At 50.6% G+C, this 26,115-nt stretch overlaps 1 protein-coding gene across 2 annotated transcripts in view; it reads left to right on the top strand.

Moving 5' to 3' along the window:
• The window catches only part of OLFM1 (olfactomedin 1), a 31,948-nt gene extending 10,891 nt beyond the window's left edge, over positions 1-21,057 (top strand). The window contains exons 1-6 of one of the 2 annotated variants that reach the window (XM_060250763.1): positions 47-231; positions 2,350-2,499; positions 7,088-7,243; positions 10,354-10,573; positions 17,314-17,420; positions 19,460-21,057. In XM_060250763.1, coding sequence (XP_060106746.1) covers positions 82-231; positions 2,350-2,499; positions 7,088-7,243; positions 10,354-10,573; positions 17,314-17,420; positions 19,460-20,134 — 1,458 coding nt within the window. In that variant the 5' untranslated portion in view covers positions 47-81 and the 3' untranslated portion in view covers positions 20,135-21,057. Of the gene's footprint in view, positions 1-46; positions 232-2,349; positions 2,500-7,087; positions 7,244-10,353; positions 10,574-17,313; positions 17,421-19,459 lie in introns of those variants that run through there. The other variant, XM_060250764.1, reaches the window with a different exon arrangement.
• The last annotated feature ends 5,058 nt before the right edge of the window (positions 21,058-26,115 follow it).

Here is a 26,115-nt window from a genome sequence, read left to right as displayed (position 1 = left end):
GGGCGGGGGTCGCCGGGGGGCGATGGGCGCTGCGGGGGGCGGCGGGGGGGCGTGAGGGGCGGGGGGGGGGGCGAGGCGGAGATGTCGGTGCCGCTGCTGAAGCTGGGCGTGGTGCTCAGCACGATGGCCATGATCACCAACTGGATGTCGCAGACGCTGCCCGCCCTGGTGGGCCTCAACACCACCAAGCTCAGCGCCGCCTCCGCCGGCCCCCGGCACCGCAGCACCGGCGTGAGTCCAGCCCCGGCCGGGAGGCGGGAGGGGCGCCGGGAGAGGCTGCCTGGGGGGAGGGGCGGGGGAGGGCGCCCCCTCTTCTCCGAGCCGGGACTTCTCCTCCCGGGGAGCCGTCGGGGGCGAGCGGTCAGAACGCCAGGCCAGGGGCTGGGGGGCCCGGGTTCAAATCCTCCCTCTGGCCTGGCCTGCCTTCCAGGACCGGGCGGGAAGCAGGGGGTCCATTTGCGGATCGGCTGTCCTGGTGCTTTGCTTGGTGCTCAGGCGGGTTTGGGGGGGGGGGGGGCGCTTCCCCAGGGGAGGCCTGTGGCTGCCCTTGCATGAGGTTGGTGTTGAATGTCAACTTTGTGAGTGTGTGTGTGTGTGTGTTGAGGGCCTGCTTTGAGGAACCCCCAGCAGCCCATTGCCAGGGGGGCTGCCCCACTGAAGGGTCTGGACTCCCCCTCCCCCCTCGGTCCCATCAGCGATCTGCCGGGCGGGGTGGGGGGAGGCTGGCCCAGCACTTGTGGGGATGAGCTGGAGATGGCCCACTGCAGGGCTGGGGGGGCAGAGATGTCCAAAAGGAGCCATGTTCTGGCGTGGGCCTCTTCTGCTCTGCCATTTGGCTCACCGTCGTCTTGTAGGGAACAGACAGACCATAAAGATGCTTTTAAAGCGGTTAATTATTGATGTTGTGAGTAAAAAGAGAGAGAGAGAGAGAAGTCTTGGGAACAGTGACTACTGGACGAAATTGGACCCATTGTAGAAGACAACAAATGAACCAGACAGCAGCGAGGGCGGGGGAGTTCAGGTGTGAAGCCAGTAAAGGTCTCTGTGGCCTGTTTTCTCCCACGGTGCTTTGGGCTGAGGACGTTGCCAGTGGAAATGAGGGTGCGCCATTTAGTTCCACCTGAGAGAACTTGTTCGTTTTCCAATATTAATGTTATGTTATCAGGTGATCCATTGGCATCAGACGCATTTTTAAGGTTCCACTTACCCAACAGTGAGAAGGGGATGTGTTTAGTAGTTTGTCAGCATTTGGCAAGACTACTGGCTACTTGTTGGGGCCACAACCATGACAAGCTGCCTTTTTGCCTGCAGGTGAGGAAGCCCTTTGCAGAAACCAATTAAGTAATGTCCTGCTCCAAGTGTGGAGTGATCAAAGAGGAAAGAATTGACAGCAGAGAGCCTCTAGAATAGCAAATGTCTTTGTCTGGAGCATCAGCTTTGTAGAGCTGTGGGACTGGGTGTGGATTATGCCATCAAGGTTGTATCCTTCATGAGCTGCTGTGATTTGGCCTATCAGCCCTCCTGCTCAGATCATCAGGTTTCACAGAGAAGGGCGGGGGGGGGGGGTTCACTCTGCTCTGGCTTCAGAGCCTCTGTGCTCTGATCACAGAATCCTAGAGTTGGAAGAGACCTCCAGGGTCATCTAGTCCAACCCCCTGCACAGGACAGGAAACTCACAAGTAACTCCCCCGTTCCCGGTGACTCCTGCAGGCTCCACACCCAGAAGATGGCAAAAAAACCCCAAACCCTCCTTGGATCCCTGGCCAAACTGGCCTGGGGGAAAATGGCTGCCTGAACCCAAAGTGGTGATCAGTTCAATGGCTGCAAAGAGGAAAGGCTGCTCACCACCTAGTTCAGGGGTGGTTTTGCAAAGGCTGGGTTGGCCAACCAGACACTTTCGGAAACTACCAAGTCGGGGCAGGTGGGGGGTGGGGGGTGGGATGGGGCGGGAAGAGGCATGCTGTTTCTCTGTGCCTCCTGTTCAGCTTGGCTTATTAGCACTGGGGGAGCAAAACAAAGGGGGGGGGGTGTTGAAGTGGACCAGGCAAGGCCTGGGGCAACTCTTGCTTCTGCTGGGAGTTCACTCGGCAAGCCCCCCCCCCCCAGCTCCCTCATCTGCACAATGGGGGTAAGGACAGTTGTAGGGATTGCTGACAGACGTATGTGAAGCAATTTGGACTGTATAAATGGAAGAGACATAATGGATTTGCCTTTGGCCATGAGCAGCTTTCTTCCCCCCCCCCCCCTTCCATCTCTAGCTGGCTGTCATTTGGGGCTCCTCATTTTCTCTGCCCCTGCAGGGCTTCCTGCTGCTGCCTCTTAGCCTTCCTTTCCTGTGTGTCTGAGCAGGTGTTGCCGGCCAACCCCGAAGAGAGCTGGCAGGTCTACAGCTCCGCTCAGGACAGCGAAGGGCGGTGCATCTGCACAGTGGTGGCCCCTCAGCAGACCATGTGTTCGCGGGATGCCAGGACAAAACAGCTGCGCCAACTACTAGAAAAGGTAAGTGGGAGAGAGGAGAGACCCCTGAGGCACCCAGGCTGGAGCTCTTTGCATGCAGCTCTCAGCAGAGCAATTCTAAAGTTTTAAAAAAGGTAGATTTGGGATAGTAAATTGTCAGTTATCTGACCCATCCTTCAGTAAAGCAAATGTAGTTGCCTTATACTGTAGCAGAGCCTTATTTTTCTCCTCTGGCTGGTAGCAGAGGTACAGCCAGAAATTTACTAATGAAGGTCTAATAAGAACCATTTATGATGTACAAATGTAGTAAATGCATTGAATCCAAGTGGAATCATTGTTGACCTTTGAGAACCGATGGAAGCCTTATGACATGACCCATGATTCTGGCATCCATCCATCCGGGGTCATTTCCTGGGCAGTTGGAGGGGAAGATCAGTTACTCAGTAGATAGGTACCTGGCAGGGATATGGCTCAGCCTGCACAATTAACCCATTTTCCTACCACACAGAATGGTACCAATTGGCATTTTTGAGCTCAGTGTCTCTGTTGTTCACCGCCTGACTCACTTCAGGAGGCCCTCCATTCAAGCAGTCATTGGGGCGGGCGGGGGGGTGGGTGGACCAGTATGCACAGCCCTATCCCATATCTATGAAATGGGGGGGGGGGGTCTGTTCAGCAAGGGAATTAAATCTCCTTCTATTCCTTCTTGCTGTGCTCTGCAGTTTGAAGCATATTTTCTCAAAACTAGACTGTGATGTGGGAAGTCAGGCAAGTCGAGGAAAAGGGGCTGAAAGTCACCAAGCACAGTTGACCTCAGGCATGGAAGGTGCAGACATTTGGCCCCCGGTGCCCACCTGCTGCATTTATAAAACCGATCCCCCCTTCCATAATTTCCTAGTATGACTAGCTTAAACTCCAATATTAAATAATTTGATTCAAGTTTTAAAAACAAGAAGACTGCTGGATTCTAATTTTTTTTTTTTGCACACCCCTAACCCTGCAGGCGGGCTGCTTTGCTCTCCCTCCCCCTCCCCTCCCCTCTTGCTGGGTGGAATTGTGCAAAATGCAGAGTGGGGGGGGGGAGAGGGGGGGAGCCAGCGCTCAAACGTTGTGGGCTGATGTGTCAGGCTGCTTATTTATCCGGGCCAAGGATTCTGTTTGTCATAGATGAGCCCTCATGACTCTGAATTGCTATATGATTGTTATGCATATGTGCTATATGGGGATATCTGGGGTTTTATTCTGTACGGTTTAAATTGTGATTTGTACACCACCTTGAGCCACAAGGAAAGGCAGAATACAGATATTTTAAAGAACTGGAGCTGAACAGAGAGTATTGTTCATGTTTTTGAATTATGTGAATTCACACTTTGAATGTGAATTTTTTCGCTTGGACATTTAAAGCTTGATCGTTTTAGAGGTTTTGGTCTTTTGGGTTGCTGTGATTACTTGGAAAGGGCCCCAAATGTGAAATCTTAATGTGCCAAAAGTCAAATCCTAATTCCTTTGCATGTTAGTTGATGAGAGGTCTGGAGACCAAGACCTATGAGGAAAGGCTGAAGGAGCTGGGGATGTTTAGCCTGGAGAGGAGGCGGCTGAGAGGTGATAGGATCACCATCTTCAAGTACTTGAAGGGTCATCAACTAGAGCAGGGGTGGCCAGTGGTAGCTCTCCAGATGTTTTTTCCTACAACTCCCATCAGCCCCAGCCAGCATGGCCAATGGCTGGGGCTGATGGGAGTTGTAGGCAAAAAAACATCTGGAGAGCTACCGTTGGCCATCCTTGATCTAGAGGATGGTGTGGAATTGTTTTCTGTGGCCCCGGAAGCTAGGACCAGAACCAATGGGTTGAAATTAAATCAAAAGAGTTTCCGGCTCAACATTAGGAAGAATTTCCTGACCATTAGAGCGATTCCTCAGTGGAACAGGCTTCCTCAGGAGGTGGTGGGCTCTCTTTCCTTGGAGGTTTTTCAACAGAGGCTAGATGGCCATCTGACAGCAATGAAGATCGTGTAAATTTAGGGAAAGGTATTTGTGAGTTTCCTGCATTGTGCAGGGGGTTGGACTAGATGACCCTAGAGGGTCTATGATTCTATGATTCTAGTTAGCAAATACAGTGCAACTATACAACATTGCATATACAACCACCAAATACTGTAAAATGACAAATATTCTAATCCAGCATCACAGGATATCAAATTCTAATCATCCAGAAAACATCTGGAGAATATTTGATATTCACATTTACAGACAGGAATAACGGGAATAAATTTATTCCAGGTCAGTAAGGCATCACTTTTTGGGGGGTCCACTCTAGTAGATAAATTTGTTTGTTTCAGTGAGGCAATGGATTGTTTGGTGGTTCAAGCCACAAAAATATCCTGAAAGTTAAATGCATGCTGGTTAATTAAAAACCATGAAAAGATGAAAGCCATGCTGTTGCCCCAAATACATCTGCAGGGGGAAGAAATCTCCAGTTGGCTTAAATCACATTATTTTTCATTAATTTAGTGCTTCAGCATTTTCAAAGCACGAGACTCCCACAAAAGGAGCAGCCAGATTAAAATGGAAGGCCAGGCTCTCTCACGTTAAAGAGGCTGAGAAGGAGAGCAGAGCTGGCTGCATCAAAGGAGAGAACAGAACCTCTCTGTGTGTTTCTGCTTTACACTTGTTCTCATGTGATCCGCTTTTAATAGTCCAGAGAAAACAGATGGGTGGCCAATGGTAGCTCTCCAGATGTTTTTTGCCTACAACTCCCATCAGCCCCAGTCAGCATGGCCAATGGCTGGGGCTGATGGGAGTTGTAGGCAAAAAACTTCTGGAGAGCTACTGTTGACTGCCCCTGTACTAAGGGATTCTTAGTCTCGTCGGGTTCAGTAATGCTGTAGACAGAGTTTATCTTCATTTCAGTAAGGCTTTTGATAAAGTTCCACATTGTATTTTTGGTGACAAGCTAGTAAAATGTGGTTTGGATCCTGTTACTGCTAGGTGAATCTGTACCTGGTTGACAGATCGCACCCAAAGAGTGCTTGTGAATGGTTCCTCATCCTCTTGGAGAGGAGTGACAAGTGGAATGCCTCAAGGATTTTTCCTGGGACCTGTTTTGTTCAACATCTTTATAAATGATTTGGATGAAAGATGGAGGGAATGCTTATTAAATTTGCTGATGATACTAAATTGGGAGCGGTTGCAAATACAGTAGAAGACAGAAACAGGATTCAGGATGATCTTGACAGGCTGGAAAACTGGACTGAAACCAATAAAATTAATTTTAACAAGGATAAATGTAAAGTTCTGTATTTAGGTAGGAAAAAGCCAATGCATAATTATGGGATCGGGGAGACTTGTCTTAGCTTTAGTATGTGAGAAAAGGATCTAGGTGTCTTAGTGGACCATACACTGAAGATGAATCAACAGTGTGATGTGGTGGCTAAAAAGGCAAATGCAATTTTGGGCTGTATTAGCAGAAGTCCAGATTACATGAAGTGATGGTATCACTTTGCTCTGGTAAGACATCAGCTGGAATATTGTTATCAGTTTTGGGCACCACATTTTAAGAAAGATGTAGACAAGGTGGAAAGTGTCCAGAGGAGGACAACAAAGATGGTCTGGAGACCAAGTCCTATGAGGGAAGGCCGAGGGAGCTGGATATGTTTAGCCTGGAGAAGAGACAACTGAGAATTGATACCATAACCATTTTCAAGTACTTGAAGGCCTGCCATATAGAGGGTAGTGCAAAGTTGTTTTCTGTGGCCCCAGAAGGCTGGACCAGAACCAACAGCTTGAAATTAAATTAAAAGAGTTTTCAGCTAGATGTTTCTGGCAGAGTGGTTCCTCAGTGGAAGAGGCTTCCTCAGGAGGTGGTGTGGGCTCTTCTTCTTTGAAGGTTGTTAAACAGGTGAGATGGCCATCCGACAAGGGGCTCCCATGCAGAAACTGAGCCCAGGGTGGCAACAGATGTGTCTTGTGTGTTGAGGAGGGGGCTGTAATTTGACAGGGAGGTAATGAATTGTGGACTTGGGGAAAGGAGCGGCTTCTCTTCCTTGCATGTCATCTTTGGCTCCACAAACCAGACCCCTCCACAATCTAGACCAGGTTGGGGAGCCCCATGGCCGACTTAAAAGATGCCTCCTTTGAACCTTGGGAAGCAGATTCAAGGCAGAACTCAGTCACTCTCCCTGGTTACTGGAGGTGAGATAGAAGGGAGGGAGGGAAGCTCCTGACCTCAGGTGAACCTGTCTTCCCAGGGCAAGAGTTTCTTTACTGAGACACTCTCTGCAGTCATAAGGACTAGCTTTAAAACATAGAAAAATGGAGGCAGTGGGGAAGCACAGAGGTGGGAGGGAGGTGGTTGGGGGGGGGGGAATTAGACATTTGTCTGGGGCACTGGGAGGGAGGGAGAGCCCAATATGGTGCCCTCCCTCCCAGCACCCTCGGCAATTGCCTAATTTGCCTAGTGGGCGAGCCGACCCTGATTCCAAGAGCAGCTGGATGCAAAGCTTCTTGTTAATCCCTCCCCCTAAATTACTTGCTGCAGAAGCCAGGCGGTGTCTTCTAAAAGCTCCTTCTCTTAACTGTGTCGCTGACCTGTTTTCTCTTTCCTGTATATTTCCTTCTCCCTTCCTGACCAGGTACAAAACATGTCGCAGTCAATAGAGGTGTTGGACAGGCGGACCCAGCGGGATCTACAATATGTTGAAAAAATGGAGAATCAGATGAGGGGGTTGGAATCCAAGTTCAAGCAAGTGGAAGAGACTCACAAGCAACATCTGGCTAGACAGTTCAAGGTGAGCTTGCCTGCCATGGCGCTGCTCTGGCTGCCTCCCCCAAGCTCTTTCCTTTGGCGGGGGGGGGGGGAGTTCAGTAAGAGTGAGAGGAAGGCATCCAGCTCAAAAAGACTGGCAAAATAAGTTGCAATTTAAAAATTTCCAGCTGTTGCCTATTCCGATTTACCTGGCAATCTTTTAATCCAGTGAACTGAGAGAGAAGAGCCATGCTCCCCTCTCTGCCTAATGCCTCCCCCCTCAGTCAAGCGATAGCATTTCAACTGGCCCTGCAGCTGGGACACCAGCAGGGGACAGGCCAGAGGCTGCCTGGCAGTGCTTCCTGCTCCGTTTCTACAAGCCAGGCTGCTGTTCAGAGCACAGGGGAAAAGGCGCCATGTGATTGGTGCAGCAGGATCCCCGACACCCTCGCCCCCAGCTGCTCCCTTGACCATCTCCCTTCCGTTGGGCGGCGACAGCAGCTCATCTTGCCTTGCCCTGAACCCAGCTCTGAGGCTCAAGGGCTGGTTCTGTCCTGCAGCCATACAGTCGCTCCTCCTGGCTTTTGCTCCTTTCACACAACTGGGTCTAGGAAGGGCAGTGCCACACCTCAGGCATGGAAGCCCTGCCCACATCTCCTGGCTCTTCATATTCAGCCATTTCTCTGGCCTCTGAGATTTTACCAGGCACTTCCCAGCATATAATCATAAGGGCTAGGAACTTTCTTTTTCATAAAAGTCATGATCCTCAGAAATCTGAATTCTGCACAGTTTTTCAGTCGGCTTGACCACACCATTGCAGTCTGGAATGCCCCTCCCCCTAAAATGCCAAGATGTCTTGAGCAGGCAACATAATTGACTAACGTTGTTAGTCGTAGCCATTTTAACAACATGCTTATTTTGTTTCAATGTTATGTTTGCTTTTGTCTTTGATTAGCAGAGCTAATACATTTATTAATCAGAGCTTAATAACATTACAGATGCCTGTAGGACTAATGTGCCATTTATGGCTGTGATTTCCATGGAGTTGACCCTGGTGGGCCACAAGGGAAAGGAAACCTGACTCTTCCAAGACTCCCGTAAACCCACAGGATTTAAATTCCTCCTGCCTCCCTCTGTGGTGCAGAACTGCAGCTTCCTTGGGACAGATAATGTCTTCTGTCTCCATGCATCGGGGGCGACCAGGCCTTTCAGTGTTATTTTCAGCTAGGGAGAGGCTGCCTGTTGCCTCTCTGCGTATTTTTTCAGGGCTTTCTTCTTCCCAGTCTGTGCAGTCCTGCAAAAAGAGTCCCTCGTTGGGTGGGCCGTGCTGGCTGCATCCAGTCCTTTGTCTGTTTGCAGGGTCAGGCCTGGCTTTTCCCTGTGTGTGTGGGGGGAGGGGGTGTGTGTTGAGGGTTAAAGCTGAAGCACAGAGTGGGGAGAGGTCTTCTGAGACAGGGGAGTCCATTTCTCTGGAAAACTTCGACCTGCTTCCATTCAGCCACAAGAAGTGGGGGAAACACTTTGGTTTCTCTGGCTGTCTTGGAGGCAGAAGCGGAAGTGATGTAAAGCAGAAGCCAAGCACAGGAGTTGCTTTCCAGGCTGGCCTGGCGGAGCATTCTGCCCCAGGGAGGGTGAGCAGAGCCCTTCTCCTTGAGCAGCTGCTTTCCTCACATGCAGGGAAATCTTGCCAGTGGGGGGAAAAGGTCAGGTTTGGGAGAGAAGGACCCGCCCCCTGCCTCCACTCACAGCAGGACATATCCCACAGTCAGTCCTGAAAGCTGCACCCTCCCCTCCCTTTCTCGCCAAACTTCCCCGAGAGTGGCCAGGGGGTTTTGGGGGGAGGGGTCTGGCTCCGGGAAGGCCCATGCATGGAGCTCCTGGTGGTTTCCACTGGAGACAGTCAGAGCAGCAGCTGAGAGTCATAGGCCCTAAGGACTCCAACTCTGGAAGGAGCTTTGGGCTGAACGTCCAACTCAATTGTTTTATTTCCGGCCCTGCCCAACTGGGGCGTTTGCCTCCTGTCAGTAGTGCGAGAGAATGACGGGAGTAGGGGGGGGGGGGCGATCCAGCTTCTGCTTGGCTAGGGGGCTCTTAGACTTGGGGGGGGGCACGCCACAGCCTTCCCTCCACTAGAGCACCCCCTCTTCCCTTTCTCCTGCCTGCCTTTCCAGTTGCTTTTATGATTGTGCAAATCAGGTGGTTTGTCTGGGGGGGGGCTGCCACTGCCACCATACCTTCTCCTGCAGAGCCCCCCCTGAATAGGTACCAGCACCCAGATGCCTTCCTGGCCACTTTATACTCTGTGCCCCCCCCCCCGCCACATGGTGAGTTCTAGCGTATCTGTTGGGGGGCTCTTGGTGGGGAATGGCCCCGTTTGCCTGGAGGAGCCCATGGGCAGAGTGGAGCCTGTCCTCTTCACCGGCCCCGGGGGTGGGGGAGATGGGGGTCTGCAAATTCTGTCTCTTTAAGGAAGCTGGGCTGGCTGGTGAGCACCCCTCTTCAACAGTGTCTCGTTTTCTTGCTTGCAGGGCTAACTTTACAGAAATTTTTACTATGTCGCACTGGCTGAAGAAGCTGTTCATCCCCCCCATGTAACCATGAAAAAAGAGGGCAGAGAGCTTTCCCCACCATGTTTTCAGTTCTTCTTTTTTTGAGTTCTCTTTTTCTCATTTTTTTTCCAAATTAGCACCATTATCTGCACCACACAACTGAGAGCTCTTTCTTTGCATGTAACTGTAGAGACTCATTTCATGACTTCTCGTTTTGGAAATCCTTGTCAATGCATTGATTATTATTATTATTATTATTATTATTATTATTATTTCATGGAAAAGAAAAACAAACAAGAATTTGTGTATGTGATCTGAAGCATGTAACCTTAAGATGTTGCATTCTAAAAACAAAAAAAAATTCTAAATAAAGGCCTTTTCCCAAATAAGATGGTGTTCTTCAGACTGTTTAATATATATATGATATATATATATTTCCACCCCTTCCACCTTTGGACTCCCCCGCCCCCTTCCCAGCATTAATAATACTAATAATGGTGCAAGCGCAGACAAGGCAGCGGCAGGAGCGGCGGCAGGTGCTGAGGCCGGGCGGGGCTGGGTGTTGCGTGCAGAGCACTGAAACCAGCTTATTTTGACCTTGCAGGCGATAAAAGCGAAAATGGAGGAGCTTAGGCCCTTGATCCCAGTGTTGGAGGAGTACAAAGCCGATGCCAAATTGGTTTTGCAGTTTAAAGAGGAGGTCCAGAATCTGACGGCAGTTCTAAGCGAGCTCCAGGAGGAAATTGGCGCCTATGACTACGAAGAGCTTCAGAACAGAGTGTCAAATCTGGAAGAGAGGCTCCGGGCTTGCATGCAAAAATTAGGTAGGCCGTGCACACTGAGCGAGGACAAGCACCGAGGGCCCGCCCAGGGTCTGTGCGTTCTTGGGTGAGGAGAGCCAGGCCTGGGGCAGCAGTGCCAGGGGCTTCACTTTGGCATTCAGGGCTGCCTGCGAGTTGGTGCAGAGTGCATTTCCTTCCCTGCTGAGTCCCCACACCTCTGGGATAAGGGGAAGGGTTCCAGAGCAGAAGACAGAGGACTGTAGCCAGGCTCCACAGACTCCTGCAGCTGCTTGTGCCTGCCTCAGGGCTCTGGACTGATCCTGCTCCAAACAGCAGGCCACTTTCGGAAATGGAGACACATTTCACTGTCTGGGTTGAGCTGGGTGGGGGCGGGGGGAGGAGACATCTGCTGTGCAGAGAAACTCCACTGAACACACCCAGCCCTGTTCGGCGTGCACTTTGCACATGCTCTGAGGGGAAATGCCAGTCTGCAGTCCCAGGCGCTGCGGGCTGTGTGCTCCGGAGTCTCCCTCTGGAAGCAGGCAGGCTCTTCTGTTCAGGGCACACCAGAGTTCTTGCCGGGCCCAGCCTGGCTTTCGGTCTGCCTGCCCTTGGTCACATCTCAGGGAGGAAACCAGCAAGCGGGAGTCTTATTCCTGAGCTGAGGGGCAGTGCCAGGCTCCACAGACTCTTGCTGGCTGTGGGAATTGAGGAAAGGCATCTTTGCCATGGAGGGGCTGGGCAGCTGGGGACTGCCATTCTCCTGATGAGGCGGGGGATTCTTCCTGCCAAGGCCTGTGGCTTGGGGTGCCTTGAAGCAGGAGAATGGTCCCAGCCCCCCTCCCTCCCCACCCCCCACTTTGGTTCTGTGAGCAAACAGAGGGGCATCTTGCAGAAGCAGAGTCAGGAACCCGCTGGCCTCTTCTTTGGGCTACAACCCCAAGCGGTGTGAGTTCAGGGCAGTCATTTGGAGACAGACCTTTTGCCCATTTCACGGGGACTCTCTTGGCTGTGTGTTGCCGCGTGGATGGAGAGGAGATGCCCCTTCCTGACAGTTAGAGCAGTTCCCCCTCAGTGGAAGAGGCTTCCTCCTCAGGAGGGCTCTCCTCCTAGATGGCCATATTGACAGCAGTGCTGCTTCTGTGAATTAGGCAGACCAGGAGAGGGAGGGCAGGAAGGGTTGTGCCAGTGCTTCATTCCTGTGGCCCAGGGGGATGCTGATTGGCACTTTGGGGTCAGTCAGCAGTTTTTCTCCAGGCCCTGGATCCTGGAGGGTTTTTTGCCATCTTCTGGGCATGGAGCCTGCAGGGGTCACTGGGGACGTATGTGTGTGAGGGGGAGGAATTTGTGAAGTTCCTGCCTTGTGCAGGGGGCTGGACTAGATGACCCTGGAGGTGCCTTCCAGCTCTGTGCTTCCACTGTGGCAGACAAGACATGCGGTGCATCCTTCAGCTTGAGAGGTTCACAAAAAGTGGTAATGGGCAAAACCAGCCATCTTCTTGGGGAGTGTGTTTGTTGCAGCCATTGGTCAGGTTCGCTTAGTGGTGCCTGCACACACAGTGGCAGCAGACCTCTGAGTTTGGGGGCGCTAGGATGGAGATCCGGGACCCCTCCTCTCTTTTGCCAGTGCTTGCTGGGAAATGGCATCAGACCAGTGGTGCAACATCACTTCTGGCAAATACTGGAAAAGGCATCATGTCATCCTTGGGAAGTCAGTGTGATGTCTTAGGACAAAGCTCTGGTTTTCCCATAGAATTTTGTCCAAAGCCTAGAGTGCCACATCCACGTCCCACTGAGGACAGAACATCCCTCCCACATGGCAGCATTTCCCCTCCCACCCCTCAGTCGCCAGCCTCCTGGGCTCAGTTCCCCTGGAGAAAAAGGGCTCCTTTGGAGTGTGGACTCTGGGAGGTCTGCTGCCCGGGGGTGGGGTGGGGGGACTCTGTAGTGGCTTCATCTGGCTGGTTTCCCAAGACCCCCACAGGGTGGTGCTGGTGGGCTGGGGCAATCACGAGAGAAGGAATAGGACTGGGATTGGGAAGCGGAGATTTGGGGGTGGGTGGGCTGCTGCTGTCACTCCTTCCCATGGAGCAGTTCTGGGGGAGGGAGGGAAAGAGAGGCCTCAGCTGTGCCCCAAGGAAAGACCCGTGTTGCAGCTGGCAGCATGTCTTCCAGGTGGGTCTGTGCCTTGATCTCCATCAGTCTCCAGCAATGAAAAAGACAACCAATAAGACTCAACATACAATAAAAAGTCCAAAAAAACCCCATGCAGCTGTCCGTACAATAACAAGCAGGGGGGATGAAACTGACAAGCCATGTCTCTAGAGGGCCTGTAGGTGGGCAGCCGTGTTGGTCTGAAGCCATAGAACAAAGGAGAGTCCAGGAGCCCCTTTAGGACCAACAAAGTTATTTAGAATGGAAGCTTTTATGCATGCGAAGTCTGCCTGCACACGAAAGCGTCCATTCTGAATAAAACTTTGTTGGTCCTAAAGGGGCTCCTGGACTCTCCTTTGTTCTAGAGGGCCTGGGCCAGGTTGCCTGGATGTCCCAAGGCACTCCCCCCCCTCCCATCTATTCAAGCCTCTTCTTTGCTGTCTGACCCTCCCCGCCCCCCCTCGCAGGGTCCTCTGTGCCAGTGACTGACTTCCCTCAGCCCCCTCTCTTGTGCCTGCTGGCTCACATGCTGATTCTGATGGCCGGTGTCAGTCTGGGGTGTGCTTTCACATCCTAAAAACAGGAGGAGGAGTCAGTCTCTGTCAGTTTTCAGCCATTTCCCAGCCTGTTTTCTAGGATCACAAATGAATCCCTGTAATTCTTTTCACGAAGGCCAACCCAGTGACACAGAGCCGTGTGTGCAAGCTCCCCAGAACTTCTTATCTGCGAACTTGTAAGCATTTATATGCTTTAATATGTTTGCACAACTGATTTGCAAAGGTCTGGCAAAAAAGTTCCCATCGACTGGTAAAGCAGAAGTGACAGATGAAGCCCGTGGGGAGAGGTGCCCCTGGCCAGCCCGCTTTCCTCAGACTTTGTTCCTGGCCAGTCTTTGGGTCTAGGGCTGTGATGCCGAGGCAGGCAACGGCAGACCACCCCTGAAGGACCTTGAAGACCCCACTGCGCTTTCCTCCACCCCCCCCCCCCCCCAAGCCCCACTGAATACGGAGGTTCTTCTTTTTCAGTGAATGTCTGTTTGGTCAGGCTGCATTTGCACATGACTGAGGGCTGTGCTCATGTTGCACTGTGGTATCACTTCTTTCCTGGATTGTCTTCTCCACAGAGGAGAATCCAGTGGTGAAAACAAATCTAAGCAGAGCTCAGTGTCCAGTGAGGTGAGCAGGTGACCCTGAGGCCCTTGGCCTGGCAGCAGCTGGCAGAACATCCCAAATTGGATCATCTTTGTTGAATAACTGCCTTGCCTGTACGTGAAGACTCTTCCGAGAAACAGCCCGCCTCCCCTCGGAATCAGTTGGCCCCACTGTTAAATCTCTTGCAGCCTGAGGATTTTCTTGCCTAATATGCACCCCAAATGGACCCTCTTGTAAGTCAGCCCCATTCCTCAGAGAGACTGAGGGTGTTTGTTTATTCATGGGCAACATTTGTGTCCCACAGAGGCAGCTCTCCCACCCGCTTGAGGGAAAGGCGGCAGCAGCAGCAGCTACATTGTCTAAACAAGGAAATCAGTCGACCTGCCTGGGCAGGCTGCTAGAGCAGAAGGCCCCTGGTCGGATCCAGAAGCACTCTGCTCCCTGGCAGCCAGACTCTCTCTTTGCCTCTTCCCATCCCAGAAGCTCGATGCTCTTGAAAGGAGTCCCCGTGTGATGTCACGGCCAAGGCCTGCAGCTCTCCCTTCCTCCTCATTCAGCTCCAGAGTTGGGGGGGGGGTGTCAGCTGAGCCCCTCCCCTTCCTTTCTGCCCCACATTTGCATCATTCCCACCCAGACCCAAAGAGCAAAGCCCCAGCCAGCAGGAGCTCCAGGAGCCATCAATGCCGGCTTTTGAAAGTGGTCCCTGCACGACTTCTGATACAGCAGGTCAAGATCACAGTTTCCAAATCCCCTTTTGGGTTTTCCTGAAGCCAAGTGAAGGAGGAGCATTTCACACTTCCTGGAGCAGGAATATGTTTGCCCAGAAAACAGAGCTGAAGCTGGGAGAGATCCTGGCTCTGCACCCAGGCAGGGGGGCCTCTGAGAAGCGGGAGCCACTGTCAGGGACTGCAAGGGGGGGAGACGAAGGGGAGGGGGAGGAGGGAAAAGTCCCTCCTGAAACCGACTTCCGCACAGGCTGGAGCCCTCTTGTCTCTCAGCTTAGAAAGGAAATTCTGACTCTCCACAGCTCTTGAGCACAGCCTCTTTCCAGCCCAAACTGGGTGTGCCGAAGCACCGAGAGCTACACAGCCTTGCCTGGCTGCAAGTCACAGAAGTGCCTCATTATGCCAAAGAGCCTGGCACTCTGCAGATCAGAACTTACTGGTGATCCCTGGCCCCAAAGAGGTCTTTCTTGGCCTGGCGGCTGCCTGGTGCTCCCTGTGCCCTGCGGGACCGAAGACAGAGATGTCCCACCAGGTGGAGGACAGCAGTGAATGTATCCGTGCCCAGCCTCCTCATCTGCACCCCTCGTGGAGGGAAGGGATAGATATTATTTAATGCCATCTGTAGTTTAGATTGCAACATTTTAATGGTTTTATCATCCTTGATTGACTTAATTTATAAATTTGATCATGGAAAGTTAGTTATATTTTAGAATTGTGTTGGAATATTGCACTCCACCTTGTTAAGTGGGGGGTGGGGAGCGGTTAAGATAGCTAATTAATAAATCAGTTAGCTGGGGCCTCCCTCCCAGCCCTATTTTAGAAAGACTTTCTGAGGAGCTCTCTGGGGGGGGGGGTGCCGATGACCCCCCCCACCCCCAGTAGCTGACCATTGGGCCTCTGAGCAGGGAGGGTTCATGGTCAGAGCCACCTGCTTTGAGTTGGAGTTGGAATTGGATTAGATAAGAGCCCTCAGTTGGTTGGCATTAGTTGTTGGTTTGTTTCAGAAATGTGCATGCCGCCTTTCTGGACGCCTGCATGAGCTAGCGCACAAAGTAAAACTAGGGAAGTAAAATTGTAAAACAACCATAAAACCAATCACAGAAAATATTCAGCAGCTAAAAACGATCCTCCTACAACAGCCCTCAAACTAGAAGCAGATTCTGAAACTGCTCAGAAAGATGGAACCTGTGATTTGAAACCCCAGCGGGAGAGAAATGTTTTGGGCTGACTGGGAGGGCCACCTCGCCTGGTGGGGGTGGGGAAGAGGAAACCGAGCAGGCTGCACAATCCCAGAGGGTGCCCCTCCCCCAGCAACAACGGCAAAGCAGGGACTGGCTGCCATATTTTGGACCCATGGAAGTTGCCAGCAGGCAGCCTCTTGTCAGGTGCACCTGATCCCAGTGGGGCTTGTGGCCAGATTCTGCTCGCTGGTGGCAGGCAAAGCTGAGAAAGGGAGGCCTGTGCTTGGGAGAAGAGTGGAGATCCTCACTGTGGACAGAATCCAGCAGGGCCCCTTCTGCCTGCCTGGCCCTGGAACTCTTGAGGACTGGCCGACAGCACCTCCCTTCGTCCAGTTATTCAGTGAAGAAGGAAAAGCACTCTGCACCTGTTCACATGCAGACGGTTTCATTTGGGTCAGGGCGAGGGATTGGTCTTTTGATGGCAGCCTAGGCAAGAGTGGCTGCCTGGGTTTTGGGAGTCCCCCTTGGCTGTTGTGGGGGAGGGAGAGCAGGCCCTCACTGGGCAGAAGGAACGAGGATAGAAATAACTCAAAGTAAAAAATAGTCAAATACTAAACACTGTTTCATGTGCCAACTGTTATCACATGCGCAAATGCTAACTGTTATTGCACATCAGTGGTTGTTACCGTATGTCTAGTATGGAGAGGAGGTGTCACTGGATATCAGGTAGCAACATGTTTGAGAAGGTTTGCTGTGAAATTTTGCAAAGAAGAGTTTGAGAGGGGTGGGGAATGCATTCCACCATTCACAAAGAGTTTGGGGGGGAGTGACGGAGGTGGCTGGCCGGCCCTGTCTGGCCTCTGCCCGTGGGCAGTTCTGCAGCTGTGACCTTTGGTGAGGCTGGCAGAGGAGGCCTGTGCTCGTGACAAGGGAGGCAACAACCAGAAGTCTTGGACAGCTCTTTGATGGTCAATTGTTTTCCATTCATGTCAGCTTGAGAGGGAGGGAGGGAGGGAGAGCGACCACAACAGCTCTGTTGCAGCTTCCTGCCAAGATCTGCTGGTTGCTGGCGGGGGGAGCCGGAGGGCCCCGTGGCTTGCTCAGCTCATCCCATTGGAAGCCCTTTGGGGCCAGCCACGTGGTGGTGGTTCCAGCTGCTGCATCAGATGGGTCCCCTCCCCCTGTCCCTCCCTTTTGGGAGAGGGGGTTGCGTTTGGGATTTTGATATGGCAAATAACCCCAGTTCAGAAAACCTTTATGCCCGTTGCAGGTCAAGCACTTAGCTGAGTAAGCATTCTACACTGGAGTGCTGTGATGCATGCATGTGACTTGCCCACCCATGATCCCGTGCTTTTGCTGTCCCACAACTGAGACAAAGGAGTGCACAAAGCATATTTGACGGGGGAGGCCCACGCTTGCAGGGAAATGCTTTACAGCCACCCCCCCTCGGGATTGTGAAGTTCTGCTTTGAAAAAGAGACCAGTGGGGGGGGGGCACAAGTCCAGCCTGTGAAGTCATCGGAAGGTGTGTCACTATCGGCTTGCTCACAGCTCTGTTTGGCTGTTTTGCAGCCTGTGGCAAACTGACAGCAATAAGTGACCCAATCACAGTCAAGATCTCTGGATCAAGGTTCGGCTCGTGGATGACTGATCCCCTGGCTCCAGAAGGGGAGAATAAGGTAGGCTCGCAAATCTTGGAATGTGAAGGATGGTGGAGCTGCCCAAGAACTCCAGTAGGGATCCCCAAACCACCCCTGGTATTTGGCCTGCGATGACCTCCAGCCCAGCTCAGTGCTATGCCAGTCCCCCTTGGGGCCCTGCGGGGCGGCATCCCAGAGGCTGAGCCACACCAGGCGGAGAGGGGGGTCCCTGGCCCCTTCAGCCCCCCTCTCCCTCTGCACTGCCTGCTTCCCACCCCAGCCCTGACATTCACTGGCAGGACGCTGAGGGGCCATGGGGAGGGGGGGGCATCTATCATCTCAGTCCCTGCAGCAGGCACACTGAGTTGGGGAAGATCTCGGGAAACCTGAGGGAGAGGCCAGTGGAGGGCCTTAGAGGTCCAGGGGGCCCTGTAAGTCTTGTTTTCCCAGAGGGGGCAGGCCTCCCCTGCGAGAGGAGTTCATGGCTATCCTGGCCGCCTCATTTGTGCAGAGTTAATCCTTGCCGAGTCTCACTGACTCAGGTCACGGAGGGGCTTCGTCCCACAGAACAAGGACTTGGGTTCTGTTCTCAGTGATCCTTCGGGGGGGGAGGGGGGCGGATATTATTGTGCAAGGGGGATTTGGAGCTTATGCAACATATTTGTTGTTGTTATTACTATCGATACTTTATTATTAACAATAGCAACCTGCAAATCGTGTAAACTTTGCACATCTGTTTTCCTCAGCATTGTCTTTGTTCTTCTGTTTCTGGGTTGTTTGTCCTGCCGAGAGGCAGGAAGGGCTGGATCTTGGAGCTGGAGCTCTGGCTTCTTTTGCCAAGCATTGGCCACAGAATTTGCAGGGCAGGGTCCCAGCCAGCCAGTAGGGCGAGAAGAGATGCTGACCTTTCACCACGCTCAGCTCGGTTTCTGTGCTCCTATAGAATCACTGCTGACCTGAAGCCCACGTCAAGCCTGGGGGGGTTGTGTGAGTGTGGAGCAAATACTGAGACCCCCTCAGCAGGCAGGTGCTGGGAAGGAGGGGCCTGGCCCTCCACATTGGTAGGTGGTGCTGGCAGCACGTCAAGGGTGTGGCCTCAGTTGCTGGGGCAGAGAAGGACCCGCCCTGCATGTTGAGAGGAAGGATCTGGACTGTAGAGAGGCCCATCCCCAGCGTGGTGCTCAGAAATCTGGCCAGATGAGCCTCACTGGTCAGGCCCAGCTGAGATGCAAGCCTTGTCTGGGGGGCGGGGTGCCCACCTGGGTCACACAAGCACATCGACCAAGTGAGGAGGGGCTGTGCAAGATCAGACAGGTGTCCATCTGCCACATTCAAGGTTCTGCTTTCAAGAGATGCAGGAAAGCAGCAGCCGTGCCTGTGGAATTCAGAGCAGCACTGCTTCTCTCCATAGTGGTTCCAGTTAGGCCTTTCCTCCACGAATTTGCCAAATCCGTTTTTATTATGCTAGTCATTTAGGTATTTACTACCTATATATTCTGCTTTTCAACACCTTTTCAAACCAAGTTATATTAAAAGGTGTAAACATTTTGAAACAGCATAAAAACAGCTGCTCTTCATGAATGGTCACAGTGGGGGCTGCTTGACTGCTCTTGCTCCTCGCTGTGGGGGTCTCAGCAAGAGCAGGGTGCAAAGGGAGGGAGGGGTGGAGACCCAGGCCCACGGGGAGGCATCTGGCCGCTTCCTGCCTCCCCCTCCCCATAGTCCCATGCAAAGCTGGGTGAACAGCCCCCCTTGATATTTCACTGCTCTGTGCAGGATGCCCAGTTTTGCTGGAAGCCTGGACAGCCTCCGCTGAAGTGGTGTGAGCAGTCACCTGCCCCCCCCCCCCATGATGCCCATGATGACTGCTTCACCACACCAACCAGCCATCCCTCAGGCCACTGAGTGAGCTGCCTGCTTGTGGGAACTGCCCCCTTCAGCCAGAGATCACAAAACGAAACACAAGCCTGAGCACGGTCCCCTTGCCCCTGCTGTCTCCTGACATTTTATCAAAGGGACCTGCAGGTGCACTTCCTTTAACACTGGTTTGTCTGTCTGTCTGTGTGCTGTGTGTACAGGTCTGGTACATGGACAGCTATCACAACAATCGCTTTGTCCGCGAGTACAAATCCATGGCCGATTTTATGAACACCGACAATTTCACCTCTCACCGTCTCCCTCACCCATGGTCTGGAACTGGCCAAGTCGTGTACAACGGCTCGATCTATTTCAACAAATACCAAAGTCACATAATCATCAAGTTTGACTTGAAAACTGAGACCATCCTTAAGACCCGTAGCTTGGACTATGCTGGCTACAACAACGTCTACCACTACGCCTGGGGCGGACATTCTGACATCGACCTCATGGTGGACGAGAATGGCCTGTGGGCAGTCTATGCCACCAATCAGAATGCAGGAAACATTGTCATCAGCAAGTTGGACCCCAACACCTTACAAAGCATCCAGACCTGGAACACCAGTTACCCAAAACGCAGTGCTGGCGAAGGGTTCATCATCTGCGGTACTTTGTATGTCACCAATGGCTATTCAGGAGGAACCAAGGTGACCTACGCTTATCAGACCAACACTTCCACTTACGAATACATAGATATCCCCTTCTTAAACAAATATTCTCATATTTCTATGCTGGACTACAACCCCAAGGACAGAGCTCTCTATGCCTGGAACAACGGCCATCAAATACTCTACAATGTCACCCTCTTCCATGTTGTCCGGTCTGATGAATTATAGTCCATTTCTGTCTGGGAAAGAACTGAATGCACAACAGAAACAAACAACTAAGGAAATAAATACATGCAATGTGGAAATATACCTATTCAAGAAAAAAATAACAAAGAAATTTTAAGAAACAGCAGCCACCGAAATTTGTGAGCTAGAGGATGACTCAGTCCTGAAATCTTGCAAGATCAGCACCTATCTTTCCACTGTTCACAGAATTCAGATGTGTTATAGACAATGCAGAAGTTAAAATAAACCACTTGTTTGCAGCTGGAACTGCACTGGAAAAACCACTTTTGAGGAGTTTTTTGGAGGGTGGGGTTGTTTTTCCCCCCTTATGTTCCAATAGCAAAACTGTAGTTATATAGTACAATGTAAGGCAATGACTGTTGGAAATTTAATGTTGGGGTAGGGGGTGGGGGGGAAATACAGTTCTTCTCTCCTTTTTCTCTTTTTTGGTAAGTTGCATGGTCTTTTTCGTACATCACAACCAGTTACGATGGATGTGTGGTTTGTATTTGGAAATATTAAGTTGATTCATGTTGGCGGTGTCTGATTTTTAAAAAGAGGTCAAAGGCTTGGGGTTGGAGCCAGGGACTGCGGCGCGCTCGCTCTTGCGCTCGCTCGGTTCTGTGTCACCTTTAGAAGAACTGGTCAGAGACCCAAAGTAGGTAATGAATTTGTGTCTTTAATAGCTATAAAATTTTTGAAAAAGGAAAAAAAAAGAAGTTTCCAGTATATACTATGAACAAATTGTTGTACCCAAATATTTGTTTGAACTTATGTATCCAGCCAGTATCTTGTACAATGTATGTCTGTTATTAACCAGAGGTGGAAAAACTTTGTATGTCCAAGTTTATGCAAATGAATGTTGTAAATGCAAATGATGTCATTTGATTTAATAAATGAAGGTTTCCTATCTTAAAAAGATAAAAGCAGTGCAGCATTTGCCCTTGTGCACATATAACAGTTTTAATGAAGATAATAAAATTAGATATGTACTTCCCCCCAGAAAAACCCCACAAGTCTTGTCAAAGCTCTTTGCCCTTGTATGTTTCCTCTTAGAATCCTCAAATTTACTTCAGATTTCACAGAAGAAGAAGACTGTAGATTTATATCCCACCCTTCTCTCTGAATCAGAGACTCAGAGCGGCTTACAATCTCCTATATCTTCTCCCCTCACAACAGACACCCTGTGAGGTGGGTGGAGCTGAGAGAGCTCTCACAGCAGCTGCCTTTCAAGGACCTACAAAAGCTATGGCTGACCCAAGGCCGTTCCAGCAGCAGCTGCAAGTGGAGGAGAGGGGAATCAAACCCCTCTCCTCCACGCACTCAACCACTATACCAAACCGACAAAACCGTTGGTAGTACCTTGAAATGCAGTTACCGTTCTCTTAACATCTACTAGCATGGTCAGAGTCTTGATCTCTGCTGCTCAACATGAGGTTTGTTTATTTCCCTCGATCCCTTAAAATTGCTACTTTTTAGACAAACAGCACTTCCAAGTTTCTAGTCCTCGTATTGCTGAGAAATTGCAAAAGTCCTTGTAGATGTCTTGCTATCCCTGGCCGTGTGGCCTGGCAGTGTGGTGTTTGCACTTGGAAGCACCAGCATGACTGAGGGCAGCATTGCAGGTCCAATGGATGCAACGGAGGACTGTGCTGACAGGCTCTGATCTGAGTGCCAGCCTGGTGTGGTGGTGAAGAGCAGCAGATTCTAATCTGCAGAATGGGGGGAAGGCGTGATCCCCCACTCTTCCTCCCCAGGTGACCTGCTGGGGCCAGTCACATCTCTCTCTCGGAGCTCTCTCAGCTCCATCTACCTCACAAGGGGCCTGTTGTGGGGAGAGGAAGGCAAGGCAATTGTGACTCTTTAAGGCAGAGAAAAGTGGGGCATGAGAATCAGTTCCTGCTCCTCTGGTTGGTCCAGGCTAGTCTGTTCTCAGCAGAGCTCAGAAGCCAAGCAGGGTCAGCCCTGGTTAGTCTTCAGAGGGGAGGGCAGGGTCACTCAGCAATGGCAAACCATCTCTGAAACCCTCCATGGATTGTCTCCTATTTGGAGAATAAAATTATCACCACAAATGGCCTGGGGATGTCTGTGGAAAGCTATTAAGAGACAAAAAACAGACGCCAGGCTGCTCTCCTGAGGCCCCGTTTCTGTCACTTTCCTGGCAGGGAGCAGGCTCTTCTAAAAGGATGGCAGGAAGCCGCCTTCCTTTGTGCTGAGCCAGGCCTTCAGCCCATCACCAGGAGGGGCAGCTCTGCAGATCTTAAACTTCCAAAGGTGAGACTTTAGCCAGGGATGTGCAGGCAAAGGAGACCTGATACCCTGAGAGAAGAAAAGGGCCCTTGTGGAGGGAGACAGGCTGGGATCATCTTGCAAAAAGCTCAGGAGGTCTTGGACTGGCCCTGCAAGGCCTTCCTTGGCCTCTCCTGCAAGGACCCAGACTCTGGGGAATTTAGCATGGTTACAGGATCAAGAGGTGCAAGAGGCTGCTAGATCAAATGTCTTGCCAGAATTCTGTGACCGCCTTCCCATGGCAAGGGTTCTCTGCTTTCCTGCCATGCCTGCAGAAACCTTTGCGCCGGCCACAGAGCCTCCAAGCAGGAGTTTGGGGCTCACCTTCTGCCAGCAGCCTCCATTTTAGAAGAAGAAGAAGATATTGGATTTATATCCCGCCCTCCACTCCAAAGAGTCTCAGAGCGGCTCATAATCTCCTTTACCCTCCTCCCCCACAACAGACACCCTGTGAGGTGGGTGGGGCTGGAGAGGGCCCTCACAGCAGCTGCCCTTTCAAGGACAACCTCTGCCAGAGCTATGGCTGACCCAAGGCCATGCTAGCAGGTGCAAGTGGAGGAGTGGGGAATCAAACCCGATTCTCCCAGATAAGAGTGTGCACACTTAACCACTACACCAAACTGGATCTCCCCCCCCCAACCACCAGGGGGCTCTTCTAACATTGGTGGTTGCTGCTGTGAGAAAGACATTGGAATGAGCTACTGTTATGTTCTGCTAATTCTTCTGAATACACAGCTTTTTTAAAAAATTAAGTAACGACTTTAAAAATAGAAAAGAAAGAAACCTGATAGTTCATGGAAAAACAGCAGCCCAGGGTCTAAGGCACAGAAAATGGCACTTGGTGTGTATGTGTGTGTGTGTGTGTGTGTGAGGAGAGTGCATTTCCCATCCACATACCATGCAAATGTGCTTGAAATGAACTTTTTTTAAAATTATATCAAACCAGCTTTGGGAGAGATTAGAATGCTATGCTGGGGATTATTAAGAAGGGAATGGAAAACAAATCAGCCAGTATCATAATGCCCCTGTATAAATCGATGGTGCAGCCTCATTTGGAGTACTGCATACAATTCTGGTCACCACACCTCAAAAAGGATATTATAGCATTGGAAAAAGTCCAGAAAAGGGCAACTAGAATGATTAAAGGTTTGGAACACTTTCCCTATGAAGAAAGGTTAAAACGCTTGGGGCTCTTTGGCTTGGAGAAACGTCAACTGCGGGGTGACATGAGAGAGGTTTACAAGATTATGCATGGGATAGAGAAGGTAGAGAAAGAAGTACTTTTCTCCCTTTCTCACAATACAAGAACTCATGAGCACTCAATGAAATTTCTGAGCAGTCGGGTTAGAACAGATAAAAGGAAGTACTTCTTCACCCAAAGAGAGATTAACCCCTGGAATTCACTGCCACAGGAGGTGGTAGCAGCTACAAGCACAGATGGCTTCAAGAGGGGATTGGATGAACATATGAAAAAGAGCAAGGACATGGTAGGCCCACTGCGAGGGCAAGAAGGTGAAATTGTAACAGGTAATGAAGAGAGGGCGGAACTGTTCAATTCCTACTTTTCCTCAGTCTTCTCTTCTGAGGGGAACAATGCTCAACATGGCAAAAACAGAACATATAAAGAGGGTATGAAGTTCCAACCTAGGATCAGCGTAGGGGTAGTACATAAACATCTAGTTTCTTTAAATGAAACGAATTCCTCAGGGCCAGATGAATTGCATCCAAGGGTTCTAAAAGAGCTTGCGGATGTAATTTCTGAGCCTCTGGCTATTTTTGAGAATTCTTAAAGAACAGGAGAGGTGCTGGAAGATTGGAGGTGAGTGAATGTTGTCCCCAAGAAGGGGAAAAAAGACGATCCGGGTAACTACCGACCTGTCAACTTGACGTCTATACCTGGAAAAGTTTTAGAACAAATCATCAGTCATTCCTGGAACATTTAGAAAGAATGAATGTGATTCCTAAGAGCCAGCATGGTTTTCTCAAGAACAAGTCATGTCAGACTAACCTGATCTCTTTTTTTGAGAAAGTGACTACCTTGCTGTAGACATCATTTATCTTTATTTCAGTAAGGCTTTTGATAAGGTTCCACATACTATCCTTGTTGACAAGTTGATAAAATGTGGTTTGGATCCTGTTACCATTAGGTGGATCTGTAACTGGTTGACAGATCGCACCCAAAGAGTGCTTGTAAATGGTTCCTCATCCTCTTAGAGAGGAGTGACAAGTGGAGTGAGTGCCTCAGGGATCTGTCCTGGGACCTGTTTTGTTCAACATCTTTATCAATGATTTGGATGAAGAAATAGAGGGAATGCTTATTAAATTTGCAGATGATACTAAATTGGGAGTGGTTGCAAGCACAGAAGCAGACAGAAACAGGATACAGGATGACCTTGACAGGCTGGAAAACTGGACTAAAACCAATAAAATGAATTTTAACAGGGATAAATGTAAAGTTCTGTATTTAGGTAGGAAAAATACAATGCATGGTTATAGAATGGGGGAGACTTGTCTTAGCAGTAGTATGTGCGAAAAGGATCTAGGGGTCTTAGTGGATCATACGCTGAACATGAGTCAACAGTGTGATGCAGTGGCTAAAAAGGCAAATGCAATTTTGGGCTGTATCAACAGAAGTATAGTGTCCAGATCACATCATGTGATGGTATTGCTTTACTCTGCTTCTGGACCGCCGCGGCCTAGACAAAGGACATCTGTCTTCACTGGATTCAGTTTCAGCCCGCTCAGCTTAATCCAATCTGCCACGGCTTGCAACGCCTGGTCCAAATTTACAGGAATGTCGCTGGTTCGGCCGCCCATCAATAGATAGAGCTGGGTGTCATCAGCATACTGATGATGAGGGGTCTGGAGACGAAATCCTATGAGGAAAGGCTGAAAGAGTTGGGGATGTTTAGCCTGGAGAGGAGGCAGCTGAGAGGTGATATGATCACCATTTTCAAGTACTTGAAGGGCTGTCATATAAAGAATGGTGTGGAATTGTTTACTGTGGCCCCATAAGATAGGACCAGAACCAATGGGTTGAAATTAAATCGAAAGAGTTTCCAGCTCAACATTAGGAAGAACTTCCTGACCGTTAGAGCGATTCCTCATTGGAACAGGCTTCCTCAGGAGGTGGTGGGCTCTCCTTCCTTGGAGGTTTTTAAACAGAGGCTAGATGGCCATCTGACAGCAATGAAGATCCTGTGAATTTAGGGGGAGGTGTTTGTGACTTTCCTGCATTGTGCAGGGGGTTAGACTAGATGACCCTAGAGGTTCCTTCCAACTCTATGATTCTATAAGGAGCAGAAATCCATCAGTGGCTATTAGCCACGAGGTATAGATTGAACTCTCTGTTTGGGGCAAGGATGCTCTGTATTCTGAGTGCTTGGGAGCAACAGTGGGAGGGCTTCTAGTGTCCTGGCTTCACTGGTGGACCTCCTGATGGCACCTTGTTTTTTGGCCACTGTATAACACAGGATGTTGGACTGGATGGGTCATTGGCCTGATCCAATATGGCTTCTCTTATGTTCTTAACCAAGCAAAAGTTTGTAGATGATGATGTGTGAATGCTTTCTTAAAAACTTGATTCTGAGTGCCAAAGCAAAGCCTCCATGTGGAAGCAACCCTTGCTATTCAGTAACCACTTTGAAAGCTTATGGAAGAAAATAATAGTAATACTAATAATATTCTGCCCTCCC

Source organism: Heteronotia binoei, chromosome 12 (genome assembly GCF_032191835.1).
Source record: "Heteronotia binoei isolate CCM8104 ecotype False Entrance Well chromosome 12, APGP_CSIRO_Hbin_v1, whole genome shotgun sequence".
In the NCBI taxonomy this organism is placed as follows: Eukaryota; Metazoa; Chordata; class Lepidosauria; order Squamata; family Gekkonidae; genus Heteronotia; species Heteronotia binoei.
The sequence above is the reverse complement of the archived record's forward strand: the minus strand, read 5'-3'. Positions and strand labels throughout refer to the sequence as shown.